Source organism: Cantharellus anzutake (assembly GCF_015039405.1).
Source record: "Cantharellus anzutake strain C23 chromosome Unknown EI90scaffold_4, whole genome shotgun sequence".
Taxonomy (NCBI): domain Eukaryota; kingdom Fungi; phylum Basidiomycota; class Agaricomycetes; order Cantharellales; family Hydnaceae; genus Cantharellus; species Cantharellus anzutake.
In genome coordinates, this window is record NW_024066954.1 from 1,504,513 (window position 1) to 1,524,638 (window position 20,126).

General features: G+C 49.2%; 7 protein-coding genes across 7 annotated transcripts; 5 read left to right on the forward strand and 2 right to left on the reverse strand.

Moving 5' to 3' along the window:
• The first annotated feature begins 217 nt into the window (after positions 1–217).
• On the forward strand, positions 218–2,552 carry EI90DRAFT_3150636 (uncharacterized protein). The gene is made up of 8 exons (XM_039065673.1): positions 218–519; positions 572–647; positions 707–1,136; positions 1,190–1,210; positions 1,264–1,290; positions 1,345–1,433; positions 1,485–1,750; positions 1,803–2,552. The coding sequence occupies exons 1-8, from the start codon at positions 455–457 to the stop codon at positions 2,392–2,394; spliced, it is 1,566 nt and encodes a 521-aa protein (XP_038922490.1). The 5' UTR covers positions 218–454; the 3' UTR covers positions 2,395–2,552.
• A 1,616-nt stretch (positions 2,553–4,168) lies between these two features.
• Positions 4,169–9,373, reverse strand: EI90DRAFT_3034423 (uncharacterized protein; the record flags this gene model as incomplete). Its single annotated transcript, XM_039058537.1, has 19 exons — positions 4,169–4,868; positions 5,054–5,178; positions 5,237–5,307; positions 5,364–5,778; positions 5,834–6,085; positions 6,143–6,322; positions 6,381–6,618; positions 6,671–6,732; positions 6,783–6,939; positions 6,997–7,556; positions 7,592–7,751; positions 7,817–8,400; positions 8,545–8,592; positions 8,650–8,750; positions 8,785–8,887; positions 8,946–9,017; positions 9,066–9,075; positions 9,128–9,274; positions 9,332–9,373. Coding segments are annotated over 17 exons (3,396 nt in total), but the record flags the coding sequence as incomplete, so codon positions are not given.
• A 750-nt stretch (positions 9,374–10,123) lies between these two features.
• On the reverse strand, positions 10,124–12,373 carry EI90DRAFT_3285652 (uncharacterized protein). Its single transcript, XM_039066977.1, is given in 7 exon segments — positions 10,124–10,364; positions 10,384–10,555; positions 11,024–11,134; positions 11,312–11,348; positions 11,729–11,878; positions 11,972–12,141; positions 12,188–12,373. 7 exon segments carry the CDS (start codon positions 12,242–12,244, stop codon positions 10,273–10,275), a joined length of 789 nt encoding a protein of 262 aa, XP_038922492.1. The 5' UTR covers positions 12,245–12,373; the 3' UTR covers positions 10,124–10,272.
• Positions 12,374–12,688: 315 nt separating this feature from the next.
• Positions 12,689–13,906, forward strand: EI90DRAFT_3012106 (uncharacterized protein; the record flags this gene model as incomplete). The annotated part of the gene is made up of 5 exons (XM_039056541.1): positions 12,689–12,909; positions 13,096–13,102; positions 13,162–13,305; positions 13,366–13,470; positions 13,856–13,906. The coding sequence occupies 5 exons, from the start codon at positions 12,689–12,691 to the stop codon at positions 13,904–13,906; spliced, it is 528 nt and encodes a 175-aa protein (XP_038922493.1).
• A 1,098-nt stretch (positions 13,907–15,004) lies between these two features.
• EI90DRAFT_1754464 (uncharacterized protein) lies at positions 15,005–16,029 on the forward strand. The gene is made up of 3 exons (XM_039052130.1): positions 15,005–15,672; positions 15,740–15,852; positions 15,915–16,029. The coding sequence occupies exons 1-2, from the start codon at positions 15,173–15,175 to the stop codon at positions 15,840–15,842; spliced, it is 603 nt and encodes a 200-aa protein (XP_038922494.1). The 5' UTR covers positions 15,005–15,172; the 3' UTR covers positions 15,843–15,852; positions 15,915–16,029.
• Positions 16,030–16,923, forward strand: EI90DRAFT_1754465 (uncharacterized protein). The gene is made up of 4 exons (XM_039052131.1): positions 16,030–16,054; positions 16,103–16,241; positions 16,300–16,351; positions 16,403–16,923. The coding sequence occupies exons 2-4, from the start codon at positions 16,203–16,205 to the stop codon at positions 16,702–16,704; spliced, it is 393 nt and encodes a 130-aa protein (XP_038922495.1). The 5' UTR covers positions 16,030–16,054; positions 16,103–16,202; the 3' UTR covers positions 16,705–16,923.
• On the forward strand, positions 16,356–18,688 carry EI90DRAFT_1754486 (uncharacterized protein). Its single transcript, XM_039052132.1, has 2 exons — positions 16,356–17,979; positions 18,033–18,688. The coding sequence occupies exons 1-2, from the start codon at positions 16,825–16,827 to the stop codon at positions 18,447–18,449; spliced, it is 1,572 nt and encodes a 523-aa protein (XP_038922496.1). The 5' UTR covers positions 16,356–16,824; the 3' UTR covers positions 18,450–18,688.
• The last annotated feature ends 1,438 nt before the right edge of the window (positions 18,689–20,126 follow it).

A 20,126-nucleotide genomic window follows, 5' to 3' on the forward strand; every position in this document is an offset into this window, starting at 1 on the left:
TGGAGCAACACCGGCTATGCTCGCCTCCAAGAGATCATTATATCGCGCTGTTTTGCGCGCGCCCTGTTTCAGTCTAGACCAAATAGAGTCAGGATCATGCGGCCCCGCGCGGACACGAAATCCCTAGGCGGTTCTTTTCCGCTTCAGCACAGATAGCGGAAAGACCTTGTATTGACGATCCCCGATAGCCGCTCTGCCACGTGACAACGAGGTGCCGCGGGTAATAAAACAAATCCACCACCAGATAGCGGAAATACTAGCGGAACTTCCGCAATTCCACGTGGGCCCGTGGAGTCTAGCGGGTAAATCATTTGGATGTAGGCGCTCTTCGTCACGAAACCCCAAACAAACGATCCCCCAACCAACCCAATTCGTCGATTTCCATCTAGCGCTCAATGCCGCCAGTAACAGCTTTTAAGCGGCTGGTCGCAGACGGTCCTGACGGCCATACCTCATGCTCAGTAAACTCAACCAGTCTGCGTCCAGCCCCCGCCGAGGGCTTTTAGCGTGTTCCCGTGGGTGAGCGTTAGGTTCTACGTTTCTCTGGGGAAGCGCTCACGGCTCCATCTAGACCTCGAGACGAGAGGAGAGTTTCGCCGTATCCCCTTCGTAATCGCGTGTCGCAGGAACGACTGAGGTTTCCCAGAGTAAGTTTCGTACACACACGCTTATGATGCAGTTTTTGATACGAGAATACTTGCATTAGAGCGTGCCCAATGTCCCTTACGATGACCTTCTTCAGCTTCCTCCGAATTGGGACGCCTGCCTTCCTCAAGGTTCTGGCCTCACCCGCACAGAATTAGCGTATATCCTGTCCAGGTTCTTTCAGATAAAATGCAGCTGGCATAAGGCCATCTGCCCCCGGTTGTTTCTTCGGGACCTGCGAAGTGCTTTGGGCAGCTCGGAACGCAATATTTTGCCTCAGAAGGATCACGCTTCGGCGATGCTGTATAACGTCATTATTGCATACTCCCTGGGATATTCCCCAGAGAGGGACCATCGTTCACTGGAGTACAGAAAGCTCTTTGCCTTGGAGGCAAAGAAGCATTTTGATGCCGAGTGCAATGCTCCTACCCTCGCAACAGTGCAGGCACTGGCGATGCTTTCCGCATTTCATAGCGGAGTGGCCGAGCAAGGTAAGGAGAAAATCATGTACCCTAGGAACCAGTCTGATGTTGGATTTTTGAAGGGCTCAGTTTTACATATCTTGGTTCGTCTGTGTCCTAAGATTCCTTAAATAAGCATGCACTCAAAATTGAATAGGAACGGCTATTCGTGTGTCGCAGACTCGTGGGTTTCCCCCCCCTCCATATTGGTAGAACTAAGCCTAATCTCAAATTGCAGTTTGCTTGGATGGAGGAAATTTTGGTCGACGCTCAGCTAATCGTGAGGAGATCCGCTTCTCATTTGTCTTCTGGAATCTGTACTGTTTGGTGTGTTCTCAATGACTTGACAGCTTTCCAGTTTCCTCAGCTTAGACACAGGACAAAGCGTGCAGTCTCTATGTGGGCCGCCGTCAATGCCTTAAACACTCTTCATTTGAGGCGGCCAATTGCAAAGCTAGCGCTTTCCCAGAGGCGGGACTAGATCCTAGGCTTTTCAACCTGTCTGGTTCCGTCTTGCCTGAGGACGAAGCATTCGTCGCGCACGTTGGCCTTATGCAAATTGCATCCTTGATCATGGAAGTGCTTTACCTTGATGACGGACTCTGCAGAACTGACATCGACGTCGCTCGGGTTGAGCAAATGAGGTTTGTTTTTGCTTTTCTAACACCAAACGCATCTCACCTATGCCTCCGTCAGCAATGTGATTGATATGTGGACCACCTATCTTCCTCAAAGCCTCCGCGGAGATATCCATGATCAGGAGAACCCTCCAAGTGTTCAAGTGATTATGATCAAGGCGATCTTCGAGTGGATAAGCATTCTGCTCTATCAGCCGTTCTTCCAGGACAGTAAAGCGATTACATTCACTTCGCCATCTTCAAGTTCGCTTGGAGTCAGCGGGGAAGCCTATAACCGGATATCTAGGCTCTGTTGCAAGGCAAAGCTGTCTGCTCCTCCGGCAGCGTTCAAGATCACCGCCTTATTCGAGGTGTTTGACCACCATTATGGACTCAACTTGGCAGACAACACGGTCGTGCAAATTGTCTATGCTGCCGGCAAGATACATTTGTTGAATGCCACGCACACTCCTGGTTATCGTTATGGGGATGAGAGTCCGGGTCAGGGTGTGATCAGGTGCATAGAAATATTACGAAAGGTAGGAGATACGTGGTCATCAGGCGCTGCTTCGGCGAAAAGACTCGAAGAATTATACCGGCCCATTCGTGGGTGCCAAGAGTCTGCCGTGGAAGCCGTCAATCCACCCTCGCCACCTCCGCCTTACTCATAAGTGTGCCTTATCACTTTGCTTGTCATGTTTGTGTCGCTTACCGCGCTCCTGTTCATAGAGTTGGCGATGGACCTGTGCGTTGTCCGGTCGTGGCGGGGCGTTTCGGAGCCTGGAAACTTCCTTATGCTGGTGTTCCTCACGCAAAGGTTCACTACGAGATGGTACGAGCACAGTGTCTCTAGAGGAGTCGTAAGCCGCAATTAGCAAGCCCACCCGCTACCAAATGACCAGCCTTGTTCCGATCAATCTCGCATCCGTGTCTGTTTACGTTTTATACCAAAAATGGTAGAGGGTTGCAATCGAGGCGAGACGTACGTTTGTCATCCAATCGCCATCGTCAAGTCACAGCAAATGTCGGCCATGGGTCAAGTGGATTGGATATTCGAGTTTTCGTTTGCAGGGAGAAACCGGCGTTATATCACTTCGAACACCACGATGGCACCCGTGACAGGATTGTGAGTGATGAATGGAAAGCGTTCTTACCCTGCTGTGTTTCACAGCGGTGTGTACGAACTCTTTTGATCATCCACTCTGTTCTAGTCGAACCTGAAGCCACGTCGAAATAGTTTTACTTGTCTGTTATCTACGAAACCATTTGGCTAATATTCCACGAGAGATGGTGCTTGACCCCGGGGTAGAAATCGTGTCTTGTCCCTGATGCAGGACTCAAATGACCGTATCATGCATTTCGGAAACGGTCAACTGGCAGCCCGGGGGGTGCCTCGACTTTCTGCCATTGAGCCATGTTAATGTTTCTGGGAAGCTGTGGTCAACTAGTGGGGTTCTTCCTGCGGCGGGAGATAGGCGCCAGTGAGGCCTCATCTAGTATGCCCGGCGAGACATCGTAAATTATTAATAATGGTCTCACACACGTCTGATGTGCACATACTGTTTGGCTTTCTGTCGGCTGTCGAGTGGATATAGGATTGGGTATGGGGTATTGCAAGTGGGGGACGGTGGGAATCATAATCCAAGAATTGGAATTACACACGACAACGCGGGATGAACCGGTGTTCCTGTTGACCAGGTGAAAGTGTTGGTCCGATCAAAAGCCAATATATCGTTCTCCTGGGAGGACTCGAGCGTCCGAGCGGGTGGAGTATCTGGGGAATTAAGAATGCAGTAGGGCTTTCGCGCGCGGTCACTATAATGGTGTCATTCCCCACGCCAGTGCTACTCCAAAAACCTTCCTACAACCTGACACACGAGTGCCAGCTTCGATCCGAGGCTCTTACAAGAGGCGGAAGATCTAATCGTTACGAACTTTTACGGTACAAACCGCGTTGCATAGTGAGTGCATAAACAAAAATATCTCCTAGTAGCTCCCCATGGACATAACTGGAATGTCAAGGAGGGTCTTATATTTTTCCAGAATCCACTGGTATGAAATACGATCAGGGCAAGGGTTAACATCTCGACATCGCCATAAATCCACCCATGATCCCGGGCAGCGACGATATTTGCACATGCTGGGTTCACACGAGTGAAACAGACAACCACTTCAAGTAGAGCGCGAGGGAGGAATCAGCGAGACAATATTCAATGAAGAGATCCCACAGTTCGACATAAGCATAGCAGAATATATCAGACCAAGCTGAAGCAAAATCATCTTTGCGACAAGACTACATAGGAAGAGTCCGTGGGTTGCGGATGTTGCTTGCTGCACATTCCCGCACTATCTTCTATGGCCTAGAAACTCCATCTTCCCAAATCCAATTCTCGGTTATCCTGTGCTTGAAATGCTTGAACCTAGTCACGGCTCGTAATACTAACATGCATGGCGGCAAGAGTGGACAAAATCTGATGGAGGTTGCCTTCCACCACGCCAAGTCGATCGTCTAAACTTTGAAGCCTCCGAGTTACCTGATGGGACTCGTCCTCCTGAGTTTCACCTTGGTTGCTTGGTTCCGCTCCGGTGGCAACAGTCCTATCATCGCCACCGCCACAATCGACTTTGGGAAGTGTGACTTTGAGGAGAAATGCATAACCAATGGGTAGGACTCTGCCATCGTATGATTTAATGATGATTTCCTCGCAAGACGGACAAAACTGGAACGCTGAAACGAAATGATCTCCTAGTCAGATACAACGCCCCAAGTGGGTTTAAGCAGTTACGAAACCTCCATAGTCTCCATCAGGTTGCTCATAGTTTCCACTCGTCACAAAGCGAGTGCCAGTCTTGGTTTCTTGGCACCGATGACACTGGAATGTGTGAGTCATTGTGGGCTCCTGTGCGTCGTCATCCGATTTGACATCAGTTTCACCTGCTTGGATCCAGTCAATTTCGCGGACGAGTGCTCTGAATAAGAATACATACCCTCATTGCCTGCTGCCCCGTCAGTGGTGAGATTGGCACTTCGCGGTTCTGCATCCTCGCTAACTTCGTCATCTTCAGCAGCGGAGTCGTCGCCATTTCCTCTTTCCTCGGAAGGCTTTTCGTCTGCTTTCCAATCGTAATCGTCTACTTCGTCGGGCTCATCCGCAAATCCTGATCCTGGAGAAACTCGGGGTTACTTTGGCGTGTTTACGCTCACGAATGGACACACCCACCGGATGTACCATTGTCTTCGTCCTCGTCACCATCGTCATTAGTTATATCATTGTTGAGTTCAAGGCGACGAAACGTTGTCCTAAACCAGTCCCGGTCGTAATCCAAAACGGCCCATACCTGCCGACAAACCTTCATCAAAGGGTGGGAAGGCAAATGATTTTGTATCTCCATGGGCATCGTGCCAGGCTCGGGTGAGTGAACTTTACGTTCGCAGTTGACGCAAAGATCAAAGTCTGGGGGTCAAACGGAACGTTGAATAGGTTAAAGCCCAAAGTGAAGCATCGGACATACCGTAACACGTCAAGCAGGTATAGCGATGCCCAACGAGGGGACAAGTTCCGCATCCATCACATCCGATATTTCTATTTCGAAAGGGAGAAACGTGGAGAGGATTGCGACATTCAGAGCTCTGACTTACGCATGGACGTTTTCCCTGCGTCTTTGGAGTCTGGACAATGAGTCCCAACGTGCAAGATCGACCTTTGGCACTTCACTGATGATTGCTGTCAGTTCCGCCCTCTCGGTATCACTAAGTATTCTTGAGGCTAGTTCCCGAACCGGGCTTTTCGCAGTGAGATTGATGAATAATTTCCTGACCGCTTGTCTGCGGCGCAAATAGGCTGGCGACAATCTTCTACGCTGCTCTTGGATGTCACGAATGACAATTTTCTGAGCAACAAGTAGACGTCGAAAACCCTTTTCGTTGTGTAAATCCAGGCAAAATTCAATGTCACAACGTCGGACGTGCAACCTGTTTATTACGCTATCCAAAGTTGCCAGCTCAGAAATCGGGGAAGGATTGTCGGCGGGGTTATTATTGACTGCCTTCTCCGCTGAATGGTTGATCAGCAACTCCGCCGTGGTTGAATGAACCAAACCTAGGCTTGCCTTGAGTAGTGAGGGTTTCTATGGCTTTTTCTGCATCACGGATGTCGAATAAAATGTGGTGGAGGAGGTCTGACAATCGGCCCCCAAACGACGCTCCTGTCTCTGTGGCTTCACCTGCGTCTTTCCAAAAATAGAGCTTTAATAATGGGCTGATGATGGAAACAAGGCCACGAAGGAGCTCCTTGATCCGGGGATTCACTTTTTCCTTCTTCAATTCTGACGCTAAGACACGCTTCACTCTCTTTACCGTACCTTGTAATGTGGCGTGAGTTGGAAATTGTCACAGAAAAACCAGGAAATTTCACTCACCATTGATGAATGAAAATGGTCCTGACTTCATAGCGATAGCCTCTAAACCATGTATAACGTCCTTCATGTGTTTTCCGAAGTCAGGAGAACTATCCGAAATTTTCAGAAGGGAAAATGCAGAACTGTTTGCCTGAGCCATGATTTCTTCGATGTTCGCAGCATTGGAAGCACGAGAGTCATCTAGGGCATACCTTGCTGTGAGCATGTGGTCCACCCTAACGTACACTTGATCACTCACCGTCATCGCTCTCATCGTCTTCCCCGTCGTCTTTCCCCTCGTCCGATACTTCACCCGGAAGCACATTTGGTGCAGGAGGATTCGAGTACGAATGTAAATCCAACGACCATTCTCCGTATCTGAGTTCCAGGTTTTGTTCGCTGCTGGATATCTTCTCCTTCAATTCAGAAAAAGGACCATCATCTAGCCCACGCCACTCAATTTTTTGTTCATTCTTGGAGTCCGGCACAAACCGATACTATGAGAAGATAGCGGTTAGTGATTGCGGTAAATAGTGGGCGTGGACCCACGATGCCACCATGAAATCGCGAGAGTTGAATTTGCTCGTCTAACCCTTGCTGTCGATACGAAGCTAACAAAATTTTATCAACCAGGAGGTCATCGACTAGGCAGATACCTTACTTGATAAAATATTTACACGATCAGTGATGGCTTTCACAATATTCGCTACAGTGTTTGTTGCGACCTGGAACTCCCGCTCATCGATCCAGACTTTGGTCGCTCTCAAGAAGATCAGGTAGTGGTGCCGTAAGATAAGGAAGATAATCGCAAAAATGTCCTAGAGCAGCACCGGGAATCAGTACAGGACTCTGCACAACATGTCGACATGTTATGCCTTCTCAATTCTTCCCGGACCAGAAATAAGCACGAGTGAATCTGGTGCATCAACATTGTAGTGCACTCGCCGAAGGGCCCGCTCCAGCTGCTCCTCTTTATACTCCATGCTTCGTGCAACTAACTTATCTAATGGACTCTCCGATGTAGCAGGAGTATTCATTGTCACGGCCCAAGTCATTTTGGCAATAGTAGAAGACCACATCAATTGTTTGACGTAATTGATCGCGAACTGGTTGTTTTCCACCAATACGTCGTGGGACTTGCGTCTAATCAATACAATAATTTCGTTGATGGACCGGGCGTAAACTGAGGATTGCTGCTTCCAACCTCCACCCCAGTATGCGAACCACTGGAGAAGGGTCCACCCCTTTGGGGTTGAAGAGGTGAAATCGTTGATTTCCGATATCCTGATATAACCAGAGTCGTCATCGTCGATCGCTTCCATTATCGGGTACGCATGAGTAATATCGAGGTACTGGAGACACCACCTATCGGCCAGTGTCTCTTCAATATCTCCTGGAGCCATATCGGCGTCAGAGATATCGACTTGAGCATGGGCTGCTTCGGAGTCAACGAAACCGAGGGCCGTGCACTTGTCGGCGACTGGTCACCACCATCAACGGGTGTTTGAAGTGAGGGACCGTTCTCCGTGCTTGCGCGCCTTCGTAGCATAAAGGCACGCGCATACCGATCGGCATAGAAATCGTGCATCGCCAGAACGAATTGTCGCGACTTCACGTTTGAACGCCAGCCCTGTAGGTTCATAGTGGACTTCTGCGTCAGTGGCGCGTTACAGAAATATATAGAAAGTGACGGACCATATCCTTCCAGACTCTTCGGATGTAATGATGTGATATCTTCTCGTGAGCACCAGATTCAAGGTGCTGCAAAATCTCTTGCTTGGACTGTGTGACTGCCTTGGAGAGAAGTTGAACCTGAGATTCCAGCTTGCCCTCATATAGTGCGAAATTGGAATCGATGATCTCTTGCAGGGGCATCCTAAGCTCCCGCCGTTCCAGGAGAGAAAGAACATTCGATGCATCCTTCCCAGATTTCGTCTTTGAGTCATCTGCCTTTCCTGTCGATTTCGGATCCGTTGGTTTGTCCTTATCCGCATCATTTCCCTTCTCCCCTTTCTCTTTTGGAGTCGTCTTCGCCGTTGATTCAGAAGACTGGGAGTCCTCTATCTCCTGGGCAAACGTCGTGAGCAGCTCGTCGTTTGCAAGCACCTTGTTGCGCCCTCCGAGATTCTTTAAGGAGCGTTCCCATCCTTGTTCTCCCGGGGAGTTATATTCGACGATTTTGATGAGCTTCACTAATAATGTATTGCTGTTGCGCACTTGCTCTCGGATTTCATCAATTCCCACGGTAATGTGAATTTGCAGTGCAAAAACGATGTCCCCTGAAAGGTGTGGATGCCAACTCTGAATCGCCCGCACCGCAAAAACCAGACCCGGGACATCGCACCTTTTCGTCGCTTCAAAAGAATTTGTGAAAGAGTGGAAAAATAATTGAAAGTTTAAGGGGCATACCACGAGCTTCTCACCGGCGTCTTTGAACTGTCCCTGATACTTGCCGCTGAAGAAGAATTTAGCTGGAAGAATAGCCGACGTGTAAGGAATCACTTCCATCTATCAGTGGACGCACTCACACGTCAAGCTATGCTTATGATAAGTGTCCACCAAATTACCGACTTCCTTGATGTCTTGTTTGATTTGCTTCATCAAGGACCGAATGCGGCCACAGACGCCCCTCCCGTTTCAGTTTTCAGCTCGGGATCCTTGACATTGTGAAGATGGAGAAGGGCGCAAGCATATCGGAGAGCTGGAGTACGAGAGCACGGGTTTTTAAAGTGTTGTCTCGCCGCTGAGTTTCTAGAGTCACAACCCCTTGAATAGTAAGACGGCGGCTAAGGGCAAATGAATCAAAAAGACAATCATGGTGTACCCAAGAAATACGAACCTTTGACAAATGGAAACGGCTGAGCGTCAGCAAGTATCTCAAGCCCCGTAACAACCACTGGAGAAAAGGTCAGTCCCCCTCAACGAAGGTGCTGCGTTCACGAACTTGTCACAGTGCCTGAATAAGATGTTAGTCTGATCGACCGAAGGGATGGCGAGAACACCCACCCATCCAATCATCCACCACTTGGCCAACGGCTGTAGAGTCTGCTGCATTTTCAAGTGCTTTAAAAGCCAAATCAATCGTGCTACTGTTTGCGTTGTAGTAGGTGTTTATTTGAAGTAGTGGGTCAGTGACCGCATGGATATTGTCATCTAAGCGAAGGTTTGTGAATGAAAAAAAAAAACAATGAGACACCGGTGTCTGCCAACCCAGTGCGTCCAAGCGGTCTTCCTGTTTGGATGGTTTTGGAGATCGCGATTCTTTTGGTGTCCTGGCCTTAGAGGAAACATCAGCCGTCTCGATAGTCAAAGCAGCGACGGTGGGTCTGGTTGCTGGATACGCCATACTGTAGACGTTTTCCTCTTTGTTTGCAGAAAGGGGTGTGGTAAAGAGAATATCTGAAGGGTCTGCATTCGGTACTTAAAAGAATTCCGTGCATGATGTTGTTGAGACAATCCTGTCAAGAGAAGAGTTCCCATCATGATGGATCGATTCGACCCTTATTCACTTTGGGCGCCCGCACCCATTGAACCCGCTAGTCCGCCGGCCCATCCTCCGTCATCCCAACACTTACAGATGTCTGGTCATTGCTCACCTTATTTTCATGTGTTTACTCCGAAGACCCCTTACATAACACACACCACATATACATTGAGTGTGTGTGTGGCCCTTTGTGTCAATGGTTGGCTAGCCAATGATGTGTTGCCATCATCGGGATTTCATTTTTCCTATTACACAGTGCTTCGTGAGTGGCGTTGCTGCCATGCACACCCAGGGTTGAGTGCACAATATCTAATGACATGACACTTTGATATCGTGAACGCTCAGGCAAGTCCTTGCTTCTCTTGATCATGTACTTTGGTCATGGTATCTAATAATGACACTCGTGCTAATGCCGCGATCTTATGTAAAATAGGGAGAATCCATAGTTGGAAAGACCTCTTTAAGCAGGTGACAAAACTCGCCGATCCGATTTTGATGAGCAACCCAGGTTAACTGACTGTTTAGGAAGCTAGTAAGCCACCACGATTTATTTTCTGCCGTTTTTGATCCGGGTAATTCTTCCAGATCTGATCGATCGGTTGGATTTTAATTTTTTGTTGCTTGCTGTATAAACGAAGCGCGTACCAGCATGGCAGCCAAGATTGGCTCATTCATGCAGGGCTTGTGCGGTTCTGACATGCTTGGTCCCACGTCGGCTAACAACGTTCTCTTGACGTCTTGGTCTTCGCCCAACATTAACTAGAACCAGACAACATACCTCCATATGAGGCACCAACCTCTTTGTTGGCCCCATCCTGGCCTTGGGCGCCCCAATTCAACGCTGGGTCATTCCCGATGCTCGGGTGGATGAAGAATAACTCATTCAGCTTGGGGCCCATTGCATGTACATAGCCTTCAAACTCGGCTGATGCACCACCATCTTGTGAGTTCTGCATGATCATCCAAAGCTCGTCCTAGGACACGCGCGCATAAGTTATTAGAGACAAGGTCGACGTCCCACCATTATGGCGCACGGACTCACCAGCCGCAGAGGATTGTCCGTTATTCCCAATTTATCTTTCTTGTTGATAGGCGGCGTTGTAGGCTTAAAAGCCACTCGTCGCGACTGTTTTCTCTCTCTCCTCAGTTGCACTATCGTGAACTGAGGTGAGGTCTCATTTCTTGGTCTTATTAGACCTTTACTCAACGTCTTATTGTCTAGCGCTAGTCTATTACGCTAGGTAACATCTTGAACAATTATAGTTGCACTATCGTGAACTGAGCGCTCTATTACGCTAGTTTTCTCACATAAGCACACCCTCGGTGTCACTGACCATCAAGTTCACATCGCATCAATTTTGAACACAGCTCTCGTTCATCTCGGCCGCCGTCAGTAAATAACGAGCAAGTTCACGCACAAATATAGAAGGTTTTGGCGCATCTGATCCAACATTCAAGTATACTCTCATCACACTCCTCCATGGGAATGTGAAGTGATTGCCCTCTAGCACGTAAGGAAGTAGTACCAACTACCCCCGTCAGGTGCCAACGAAATTGAAGCGATCCATGTTGGCGATTGGTGACAGTGTGTTCCCCAACAGGCTAGTTTGGCGGCCTCGGTCTGCTTCACCAAATGAAACCAGGTCTAACATTCTATACTATAAAGGCTGGTCACCTGCCTAGTCTATGTAGTCAGGGCAGCTCACCTTCCCGTCCTTATCCGGTCCGATGTGCCACTGGGCGCTAATTTTGCGGCGGCCCCATGTTCAACAAATTATGGGAGAAGAGAATGTTAGCTCGCGTCCGCTGCGTTCGGAATATGGTTTGTCGAGGCCAAGACGCCCACAGTGTGGACTCTTTTAAGGCGACCATCAGGCAAATATTATGTCTTCAGCATCCGCGTAGTGATTACTCGTCTAAAATCATTTACCGCTTTGCCCAGTGTTGGCGCAACAAAGTGAGCCAGAGCCCTTGAGTTTCGTCGTGTTGAGTAAAGCAAATATTAGTGGCGGATGATCCGTCCTGTTTCGATCCCCCCTCATAGCCAAGATCATACGATTGAAAAGCTTCTCTCCATCCTTTGCTTGCGAGCATGCCATTTCCCGTCATTCACAGGAATCTACCCTGATTGTCGCTCGCGAGTAGTTTCCAAGCGCCTATTCTCGCCCGAATCCAATGATGAACCAGACTCGGTGTTGCGCACCGCGCAGAGTAACGCCGCAGAACGCAGTACCCACCCCGCATGCCCTTGCATCACCCTGTCGATATTCATCCTAACGCCGAATCGTGAGAGATGATTCACTTTATCACTCTTAGGTGCTGAATGACTCGGTTCAAGACGATGGCCTTGACGCCTCCAGACAAACCTCCAGACCAACTTCCCTTGGACAGGACCATGCTTGATCCAGCAAGTCGTTTTCGACGTCTGTGACCATTGGACTTGTGGCTTCCTTCCTATGGCGACGCTGCGAGCATCTTTGGCGACGCTGGAAACATCTTCGGCGACGCCGAAAACAGCCTTAAGCTTCTCGACATTCTGGATCAACACACCACTGTGATCAAGGTCAGTATTTCTCACGGACAAGCGGCCAGGGATTCCCCAGAGTCGAATCTGCAGTGGCATAGATATACCACTCCATATCATGCGTCGAATCACACGAGACCTTGAAGCAGAAAAGGATATCGTGAATATTTCATCGGTCGACAGGCTTCGATGTGATGGGTCTGAGAGGCTTGCCGATTCCTCTTAAAGACGAAGAAGCGATACGGTTTATACCCTTCCCCAGTTCAATGGATATCAATGCCCAATTTATCCTCCAAGTGACTTGGATCGATTTTTGTTGTTGTTTTTTGTTATACTTGTTACTGTTCTCGCCTGTTGGATATGTGCCAAATTTCGTTGTATCCGTGCCGTCGTGTTTTAGCAACCAAATCATGTTTTCCATTCACTTCGCGTCCTCAACCCACCCTCTAGATACATTTTTCCGGCCATCCCTTTCTCCGTGCTTACACACCCTATTCTTGCAACTAAGTGCTTGTGGGTGCTCTCCGCGAGGGACTGTTAGAGTGCCACGCTGGATCGGATGGCCGAGGCCGGCACTAAGCCTCAAGGCGTCGATCGAAAGAAGCCAAACTGGGTACCCGGTGGAAGATATTTGCAGCGAGCACACGCCTTGGCAGTCGCAGCCGCAGGCCTTGCCCACCGCCGGGAGGTCGACTCAAGCATCAGGGAACGAGAACCAAGTCAAGTGCGGACCATTGATCGAAAACAGGGCCAGATAGTCTGTTGGGATATCGAAGGCAGGTATAGTCAACGGGTGAAAACACAGTCAAAGACTAGAGAAGCTAGGCAGGACTCCAGCTGCTATGACAAACAAGCAATATATAGATAGAAAAGCCTGAGAGGTGCCGCGCGGATGGTAGCGCGTGGGAAACAGGCTCGATTCGTAACCCGATGTGTTGATTATACATTCTCTACGTGTATATACAGGGCTGCAGTGAGTGGCTTTAGCCGACACTAAGGTTTGAGTTCCTTCCATTCCGGAACTGGGGACAGACGGTTTCAAACACGCCATCGACACTTTGGGTGATTCGTACCCATTGTCGGCGTGAAGTCGAACCCCGTCAAGTTGGCCAGTTCCCAGAGGAAGCGCGTCTTGTCGTCTTGAAGCCCCGTACATCGCTCAAGTTTGCCGACATAGTAATTTGTTCGGAGTAGACGGCGGTATTATTGTCTTGCCACTCGCCACTGCCTTATCAGCCCCCAACACCCGAATGGCTCAAGACAAGCGAACTTGTTGGCATACACGGCCCTATAGGCTCCATCGGAAATCGACTTCCGGGAAAAGGTCATTCGTTCTATCAGGTATGTAATGGCGGGCACCACGAACGATTATTTTTGATCGGACAGATTTTTTCGAAAAGCTGGAAAAGGCTGTAAGTTATGTGGCACTCAGCGGGGGATACTCGAGTGGGGGAAGATCTCACTACTGGTGATAACATTGTAACCGCGCAGCGGTATAAGTAGCTAAAGTAATAACATGATATCAGACAAAACTAATAAAGAAATAAGATGCGTGTAAGCGGAACATAGGCAATGGTATCGGTATCATATCAGCAATTGATGTAAGCATGATGCGCGTACCGGCACGTCATCCAGCCGGGATTGTCCCACTTGATGGGGACTCATGTGCCAGGAAGCGCTCTTCGAGATCGACCGATAATCGAGCTTAACTGGGGGATCACGGTAGGCAGGATCCAGGGATCACGGCAGCAAGTCACTGTCCGGAGAATTCGATTGAAAAAAGCTTTCACTTTACCTTTGAGTCAGATTTGCATACGCGGTTGATTGTGGATGCGGTTCACGACTCTCGGAACTTCGGTGACTCGCAAGGATGGACTGTTCGCTCGAGATTGACACACTCTCGCGAATCAAACATAATTCTCCTTTGCGTGTTTATGTGGCCAATCCCCGGGTTCCACTCACAAACTGTGTACTCTGACATGCGCACCCTCACCCCTAATGTCTTACAAGGGAAGCAACATCACATTAGGCTCGAAGAATCAATTTCCGTAACCATCATCTTATTTTGTCCATGAAAAGCATCCTTTTGGGTCATAGTTGGATTCTGTCGGCGGAGTTTGAATAAAGTCAGACTCCAGGTTCGCATGACAGTAGAACTCCCTACCTAAGGAGATCCGGAACGCCTGGCCTCGCCCGAGGCACGCACCAATTTGAACTCAGGGACAAGCGCTCACGAGTGAGCGGCTCCCGAATGTGGCCGCCTTATCAATCACAGATCGGTGATTACGAAGTGCACCAGGGAATTATCGTATCGAATCGGGTCAGTCTCGGCTATTGTTATTTCTTGGCAGTTGGCTAAGAACGAGATGCGTGTGGCAACGAGCTCTCATAGGTGTGCTGAATACTCTAAGCGCCGGATGAGGTTCATACATGACAAGCGTTATCGCTATATATGAATTGATGCATGCACGCGCGCGCAATATCGTGTATATGAATGGTCAGGATCGGGGAGAAGCGAAAACAATGTGCTTCCAAGTGGTGTGGACCGTTTGTCGACGGAGGACGGGCTCAGATCAGACTCCTTATTTGCTTCTAAGACCCTACCTGACGCAGGGAGTTATGCAGACCAGAACACACACATACATGCTCTAGTTCATTTGGAACCGGCCTGTTGGCACGGCGGATCACAAGTGTAGGGAGGATTCATAGTTAGCGGGTATGCGTGAAAGCTACTAGTACTCTACCGCCACCCCAGTTTGATGTCTTTGCAGACCCGGGCGACGACCCATTACCAGCACCCGTCGACTTTGTCTTGAGTCCAGCTCCTAGGCCCACAAATCCCCAGTTGGACCCAAGACCGCAGAAACGCCGCCAGGGGAAGAGACACGGCCAGAAGAGTTGGCCCAAGTCGTGGACATTAACCCAGAGCTGTCTCCCGACGGAAAGGAGCAGCTGAAAGGAATCGTGCGGCGCGGCGCCACCGTGCCTGAAGTAAATTTGAATTGCGACCCTGACGAACGCCTTTTTCAACGCAACTGACACCATGCCCAAATCTCACCGCCTTTTCTCCTGGTTCAAGAAGCCGCGGGGCCCTTCTGAGCCTCCTGACGACCGGTCGCAGGTCTCAACTGGAACAGCCAGATCATTGGGCCTACCACTGCGTATGACAGAACGAACGACAAAGACTGGCACGGCAGCCCCGCAGGACTGCACTCTGGTTCCCTTACTACTACAGCGCCCGCTCTCCCACTTCCTAGTGGCACCTTACAAGATAATGCCACGGAGCAACGGACATCTTTTCGAGACAAGCTACTTAGGCCATTTCGGAGAAGTCCCAGTCCCGCTCCTAGTCGTCTCAAACAATCAAGCACATCCCAATCCAAACATTCTATGCCGACTGTTCCCGTCCAGACATCCACAAACGAATCATGCTATCCTGTCCCCTCCCACCGAAGTGAATACCGATTTCCCACGAGTGATGGGCAACGCACTTGCCACTGATAACGATTACCCGAGCATCCACACGCAACAAGAACCTGGATCGTCAGTCCCAGCTACTTCATTGGTGCCAGCGAAATCAGTACCTCGTAAATCCGATGGCGATCTGAAGAAAACGATCATCGGCACCACCAAACTACTTCTCGAAACTGCGGCCGCTGGTCTCAAGTTCGTCCAGATCGCTAATCTTGATCAGATCCCAAACACGCTTTTGAGATATATGAGGTTTGTGAATCATCTTGATGTTCTTGATGATGATCGCTGCCATACCTGTTGCATACATGTAGAATGTCAGTGGCAGTACCGAGGAACTCGACCAGTTATGCATCGTGATACAGCAAACACAAGAATCGGTGGTTGAGCCCCTCCAGAAATGGACTGGGGAAACTCCACCTGAGCTGAGGTCCCTAGTGCAGGAAATCTGCACGTACGCACCTCGTCTTCTCTCGTTCGCATTCGCTCATTCTCTTCATAGGGCTTTGCAAAAACAAGTAGAAGGGATCGAATGGGTCCAAAGAAAAAAACGCTGGGAAAAGATCCTCCAAGCGTCCGACATCACACCACAAATAATCGGTATGAAGAACTGTCTGAATGATGCTATTCATCGATTCGAGGTTTGCATGCTTGAGATTTTTTGAATAGCTGGGTCCTGACTTACCATGCCCGCCACAGCTAAGATCATTGACTTTAATCCTGCTTCGTACTGAGCATGCATCGGTTCAATGTACGTGTCTGCCTACATACTTATGGATTGCTTAATCACTGATGCTCCTAGCCGAGATATCGAAACTTAGGCGAGCCCCGGCCGAGCACATTTATGTGAAAAGCAAGTCAGAGTGCCTACCAGGCACAAGGGATAAGATTCAAAAATCCCTACTCGAGCACCTGAAGGAAGCTAAGGACCGATTCGTTTGGCTACGAGGATCTCCTGGGATGGGAAAGACTGCGATATCTATGAGTGTCGCATCCACTCTTATGGAGAAGGGTCTGCTGGCCGCGTCATTCTTTTGGGACAAGAACCAAGCAGGAACAGGCTTGGATTCTATCGAACTGTTCCCCTCTACCCTTGCCTGCTAACTTGCATCCTTCAATGAAGACTTCAAATTGTCGCTTGTCAGACGCCTTCGGCAACCGGATTTGGCCTTTGTTCAGAATCTCCCTCTGGAAAAACAAATCAATACTCTGATAATTGAGCCGATGCATGAGCTCAAGGGTGTGTTTTCTTCAGACAAGCATCGCTTCGTCATCATCTTGGACGGTCTGGATGAGTGCGGGGATCAGGAGAGACTCGGATCTCTGATGAAATTAGTACTTTTCCTCCAGGAGCTACCACCGATAATTTCCGTGTTAGTTAGTTGTCGCTCTGAGCCAAGAGTCATTTCAGCTTGGGATGAAACTCGGGCCAAGGGTCATGTCATACTATGTGAAGATGTGGACAAGGTTGTAGAGGAAGCTTTCCAGATGGTCCGTCGTATGGTGGAAGAAGGCCTTCAGCACCTCTTTGACAAATATTCGTGGAAACCAGACAAGAGGGAACTTGACGCTTTCGCTCGAGCTTGTCGTGGGTTGCCTATTATGGCGTCTACCCGTGTTCGCTATGTCTGCCAGCAGAGCGGACATGGTCGCACCCTGCAGTCGGTGTTCAAGGACTTGCTCAACCTCCGTAACCTACCTGCCAACCTCAAGGAGGAGTACTTGCGGATACTTCGACAAGCCTACATGCCGGATTCATCTGGAATTCACTCAGATGCAGCCAAGAAGTATTGCTTGGTGGTTGGTGCGATCATTGCAGCGCGCATGCCGATGAACGTCTCTTTTATGTCACAGCTTTTCAAGATTGGGGAAGATGAAATCCGTGCGACATTGGAACCAATCAGCTCCATCGTCAATCTTCCCTCAGGGAACACAGAGGGTGTCACCTTTTATCACGCATCAGCAAAAGAATTCATCATGGGGGAACCAATTGGTGATGAAAAGGACAAAGTATTTTTCATTGATGACGTGAAAGGGTATTTCCTTGGATTGCCGCTCCTTCGACTCTTCAAGAATTATTGTGAGCAGGATGCGTTCGGAATACCTACGAAACCCCCTTTAGGAGATAGAAGAATATGGAAGGAATTTATGGTGAAAAAGAAGGATTATCAGAGGCGCTTTTCCTATGTTATTAAATATTTACTCAATCACTTGGACCCTTCACAACTTTTTTCACAAAAGTCCAATGAATTGCAGAGCGAGTTTAATTCCTTCATCACGCAAAGGTACATTTTGACTTTCATGCACTTGCAAGATGAGGAGAAGACCATAAGACGAGATAGAAGGTTTTTATTTCCTGACGAATTACTTCAATTCAAGGTCAGTATAAACCAAGCATTCATCCGAAACTTGTCTGATGTCATTCTCGATAGGATCACAGTTCAATCCACCTCCTGAGAAGTTTAGAGGGGGTAGCTCGCACTGCTGCGGATGCACCATGGGAACTCTATCGATCGAAACTTCCTTTCGCCCAACCCTCATCGCCCCTTTATAGCCATCTCTCCGACTCCGCTTTTGGCGAGTTCTTTGGTGCCAGTACTGGCACCATTCCATTAGGCGAGGATTTGCTCAGCGCCCAAGACGTCATGCAGGCAAAGTTGAGTGAACCACCAGAGGCAGTCAACAAATGGGAACGTAATTACGAAGCTGAAATCCAAGGACCTGATGTTCGCAATGACATCATGACATTCTCCCTCGATGGCCATCTGCCGATTACAGCACCGTCGAGCCAATTTACCAGTCTGGACCGAATTCGTCCACGGCAGCCGCCGAGTCGCCACCGAGGGTAACGATGGGACTGTAACGATCCTCGGCGACGGCATGACCCCTGTGGATCTTGGCACTCTTCCCACTGGTTCATATATATTTTGCTGGATCCGCAGTCTCGGATGATGGATTATGTGTTGTACGAGTCCTGCAAAAATTTGACAACCCTTGGTACGACAACATGACGCTCATATCTGTTTTGGGGCATCCATCTATTCAACGTCTTGCCTCTCCTCTCTCCCCATCTTCTCAATTCGGCAACAAGTTGCGCATTCCGAACCGTCGGACACTTGGTTTCTCTCCAGGAGCACGATACTGTACTAGCACGACCAACAACCGGTTCCCACGGCCTCCGGGAGTTGCCGGAGGCTGCCAATCAATTCAGTTGCATTAATTTTCAATTCAATCCAAGACCCTCGCGTTACACCGGTTGTTGGTCGTGCTAGTACAGTATATTGGTACTTTCGATGAGACCCAGACCGTTACTTGGTCAACGGAACCATGCGAGTGCGTCGCGGTTTATCGGGTGACGGACGTTGGATCATCAATCCCACTGTCCCTCCGACTCACTCATGTGTTATCCCTGACCCTATATTCGCTCGGGCCACTCTTCCCTCGTCAGAAGGCGGCACAGCTTATGCTCACCATTCTGAGGCAGATGCAGGGCATAACTCTGGAGATGGGTTCTGGATCAAGGCCCATTTTACGACCTTTCGCCACGCAACTCAGAAGAAAAGGTTGAGCTTTGCCGTTTTCCTGCCGCAACGAGAACCCCACTAATGGCTTCCTACGGGTCAACATGGCTCAATGGTAGAGAAGAACTCGGGCCCCCATGGCGTTATCGACCGATTCGTTCCCAGCAATTCTTGAACGGCCATCAAGTGCCACCTGGTGCTCTATACCGCCCTCAGTCCAGCAGGGGTGGAACTCGATTTCGATTTCGGCTCAGGGCGAGTCACGAGGATATTCGCCAAGTTGTTTCGCCTTTTCCAGTGCGCCGGTTATGGCTTACTCGCGGCCTCCCTTGGCTTTTGCACAACACCGTCTAGAATTTTGCGCAGTATTTGAAGAGTATATCATTTAGTGTTTCAATGGGTCGTGATGAGTGTCAGGCGTCCCGCGGGATACAGGAAGACAAAGGGTCAGAACCACCGACGAGGGGGTGAATAAGCCAGATGCAATAAGATCACGCAGCTTTCAGATAAACGTTCAAACCGGCATTGCATTGTCGACCTGCACTAAACTTATGTTACACACATATTCGAGGCGTCGAATGAGACAAATTAGATATGCGTGGCCATAAGATGGAGGTGGATAGTGTGCTAGCGCGCGACGCCACTCGAATGACTAGAGAGGGAGGAGGCTGAGCACCCCGGCAACGAAGCATGGGGCAAAGAAGTATACCTGTTCGCCGTTACAGCTGCGTCAAGCTAGGATGTACTTGTATGGCCGACCATGTGATCAGCTCAAAGCATACATGATGAGTGCTAATGTAAGTGGAAGGATGTTCAACCCGGGAATCAAACGTCATCGAATGAGCTGTCTTGAGCAGCTCCAACCGGAGTTGAATGCAGTTGGTAGGCTGTATGTAAGTTATATACCGCAAATTGGAACGTATTTCAATTAATTGCATCTGCGTCTGTGCATCATCGATGTTCTCCCAGCACAAGAGTCAATATCGTGGACATGTGTTCAACTTC

Bases quoted from the DNA above. Each gene is read 5' to 3' on its own strand.
- EI90DRAFT_3150636 (XM_039065673.1), top strand. From the start codon at position 455: ATGCTCAGTAAACTCAACCAGTCTGCGTCCAGCCCCCGCCGAGGGCTT. The intron at 520-571 runs GTGAGCGTTAGG...GGCTCCATCTAG, and splicing joins CTTTTAGCGTGTTCCCGTGG to ACCTCGAGACGAGAGGAGAG. The intron at 1,751-1,802 runs GTTTGTTTTTGC...TGCCTCCGTCAG, and splicing joins GCTCGGGTTGAGCAAATGAG to CAATGTGATTGATATGTGGA.
- EI90DRAFT_3285652 (XM_039066977.1), bottom strand. From the start codon at position 12,244: ATGGAGTGGTATATCTATGCCACTGCAGATTCGACTCTGGGGAATCCC. The intron at 12,142-12,187 runs GTCCGTGAGAAA...GTGTTGATCCAG, and splicing joins TGGGGAATCCCTGGCCGCTT to AATGTCGAGAAGCTTAAGGC. The intron at 11,135-11,311 runs GTGAGCTGCCCT...TGACGGGGGTAG, and splicing joins GACCGGATAAGGACGGGAAG to TTGGTACTACTTCCTTACGT.
- EI90DRAFT_1754464 (XM_039052130.1), top strand. From the start codon at position 15,173: ATGCCCAAATCTCACCGCCTTTTCTCCTGGTTCAAGAAGCCGCGGGGC. The intron at 15,673-15,739 runs GTCAGTCCCAGC...GGCGATCTGAAG, and splicing joins ACGCAACAAGAACCTGGATC to AAAACGATCATCGGCACCAC.
- EI90DRAFT_1754465 (XM_039052131.1), top strand. From the start codon at position 16,203: ATGAAGAACTGTCTGAATGATGCTATTCATCGATTCGAG. The intron at 16,242-16,299 runs GTTTGCATGCTT...TGCCCGCCACAG, and splicing joins ATGCTATTCATCGATTCGAG to CTAAGATCATTGACTTTAAT. The intron at 16,352-16,402 runs GTACGTGTCTGC...TGATGCTCCTAG, and splicing joins TGAGCATGCATCGGTTCAAT to CCGAGATATCGAAACTTAGG.
- EI90DRAFT_1754486 (XM_039052132.1), top strand. From the start codon at position 16,825: ATGCATGAGCTCAAGGGTGTGTTTTCTTCAGACAAGCATCGCTTCGTC. The intron at 17,980-18,032 runs GTCAGTATAAAC...CATTCTCGATAG, and splicing joins ACGAATTACTTCAATTCAAG to GATCACAGTTCAATCCACCT.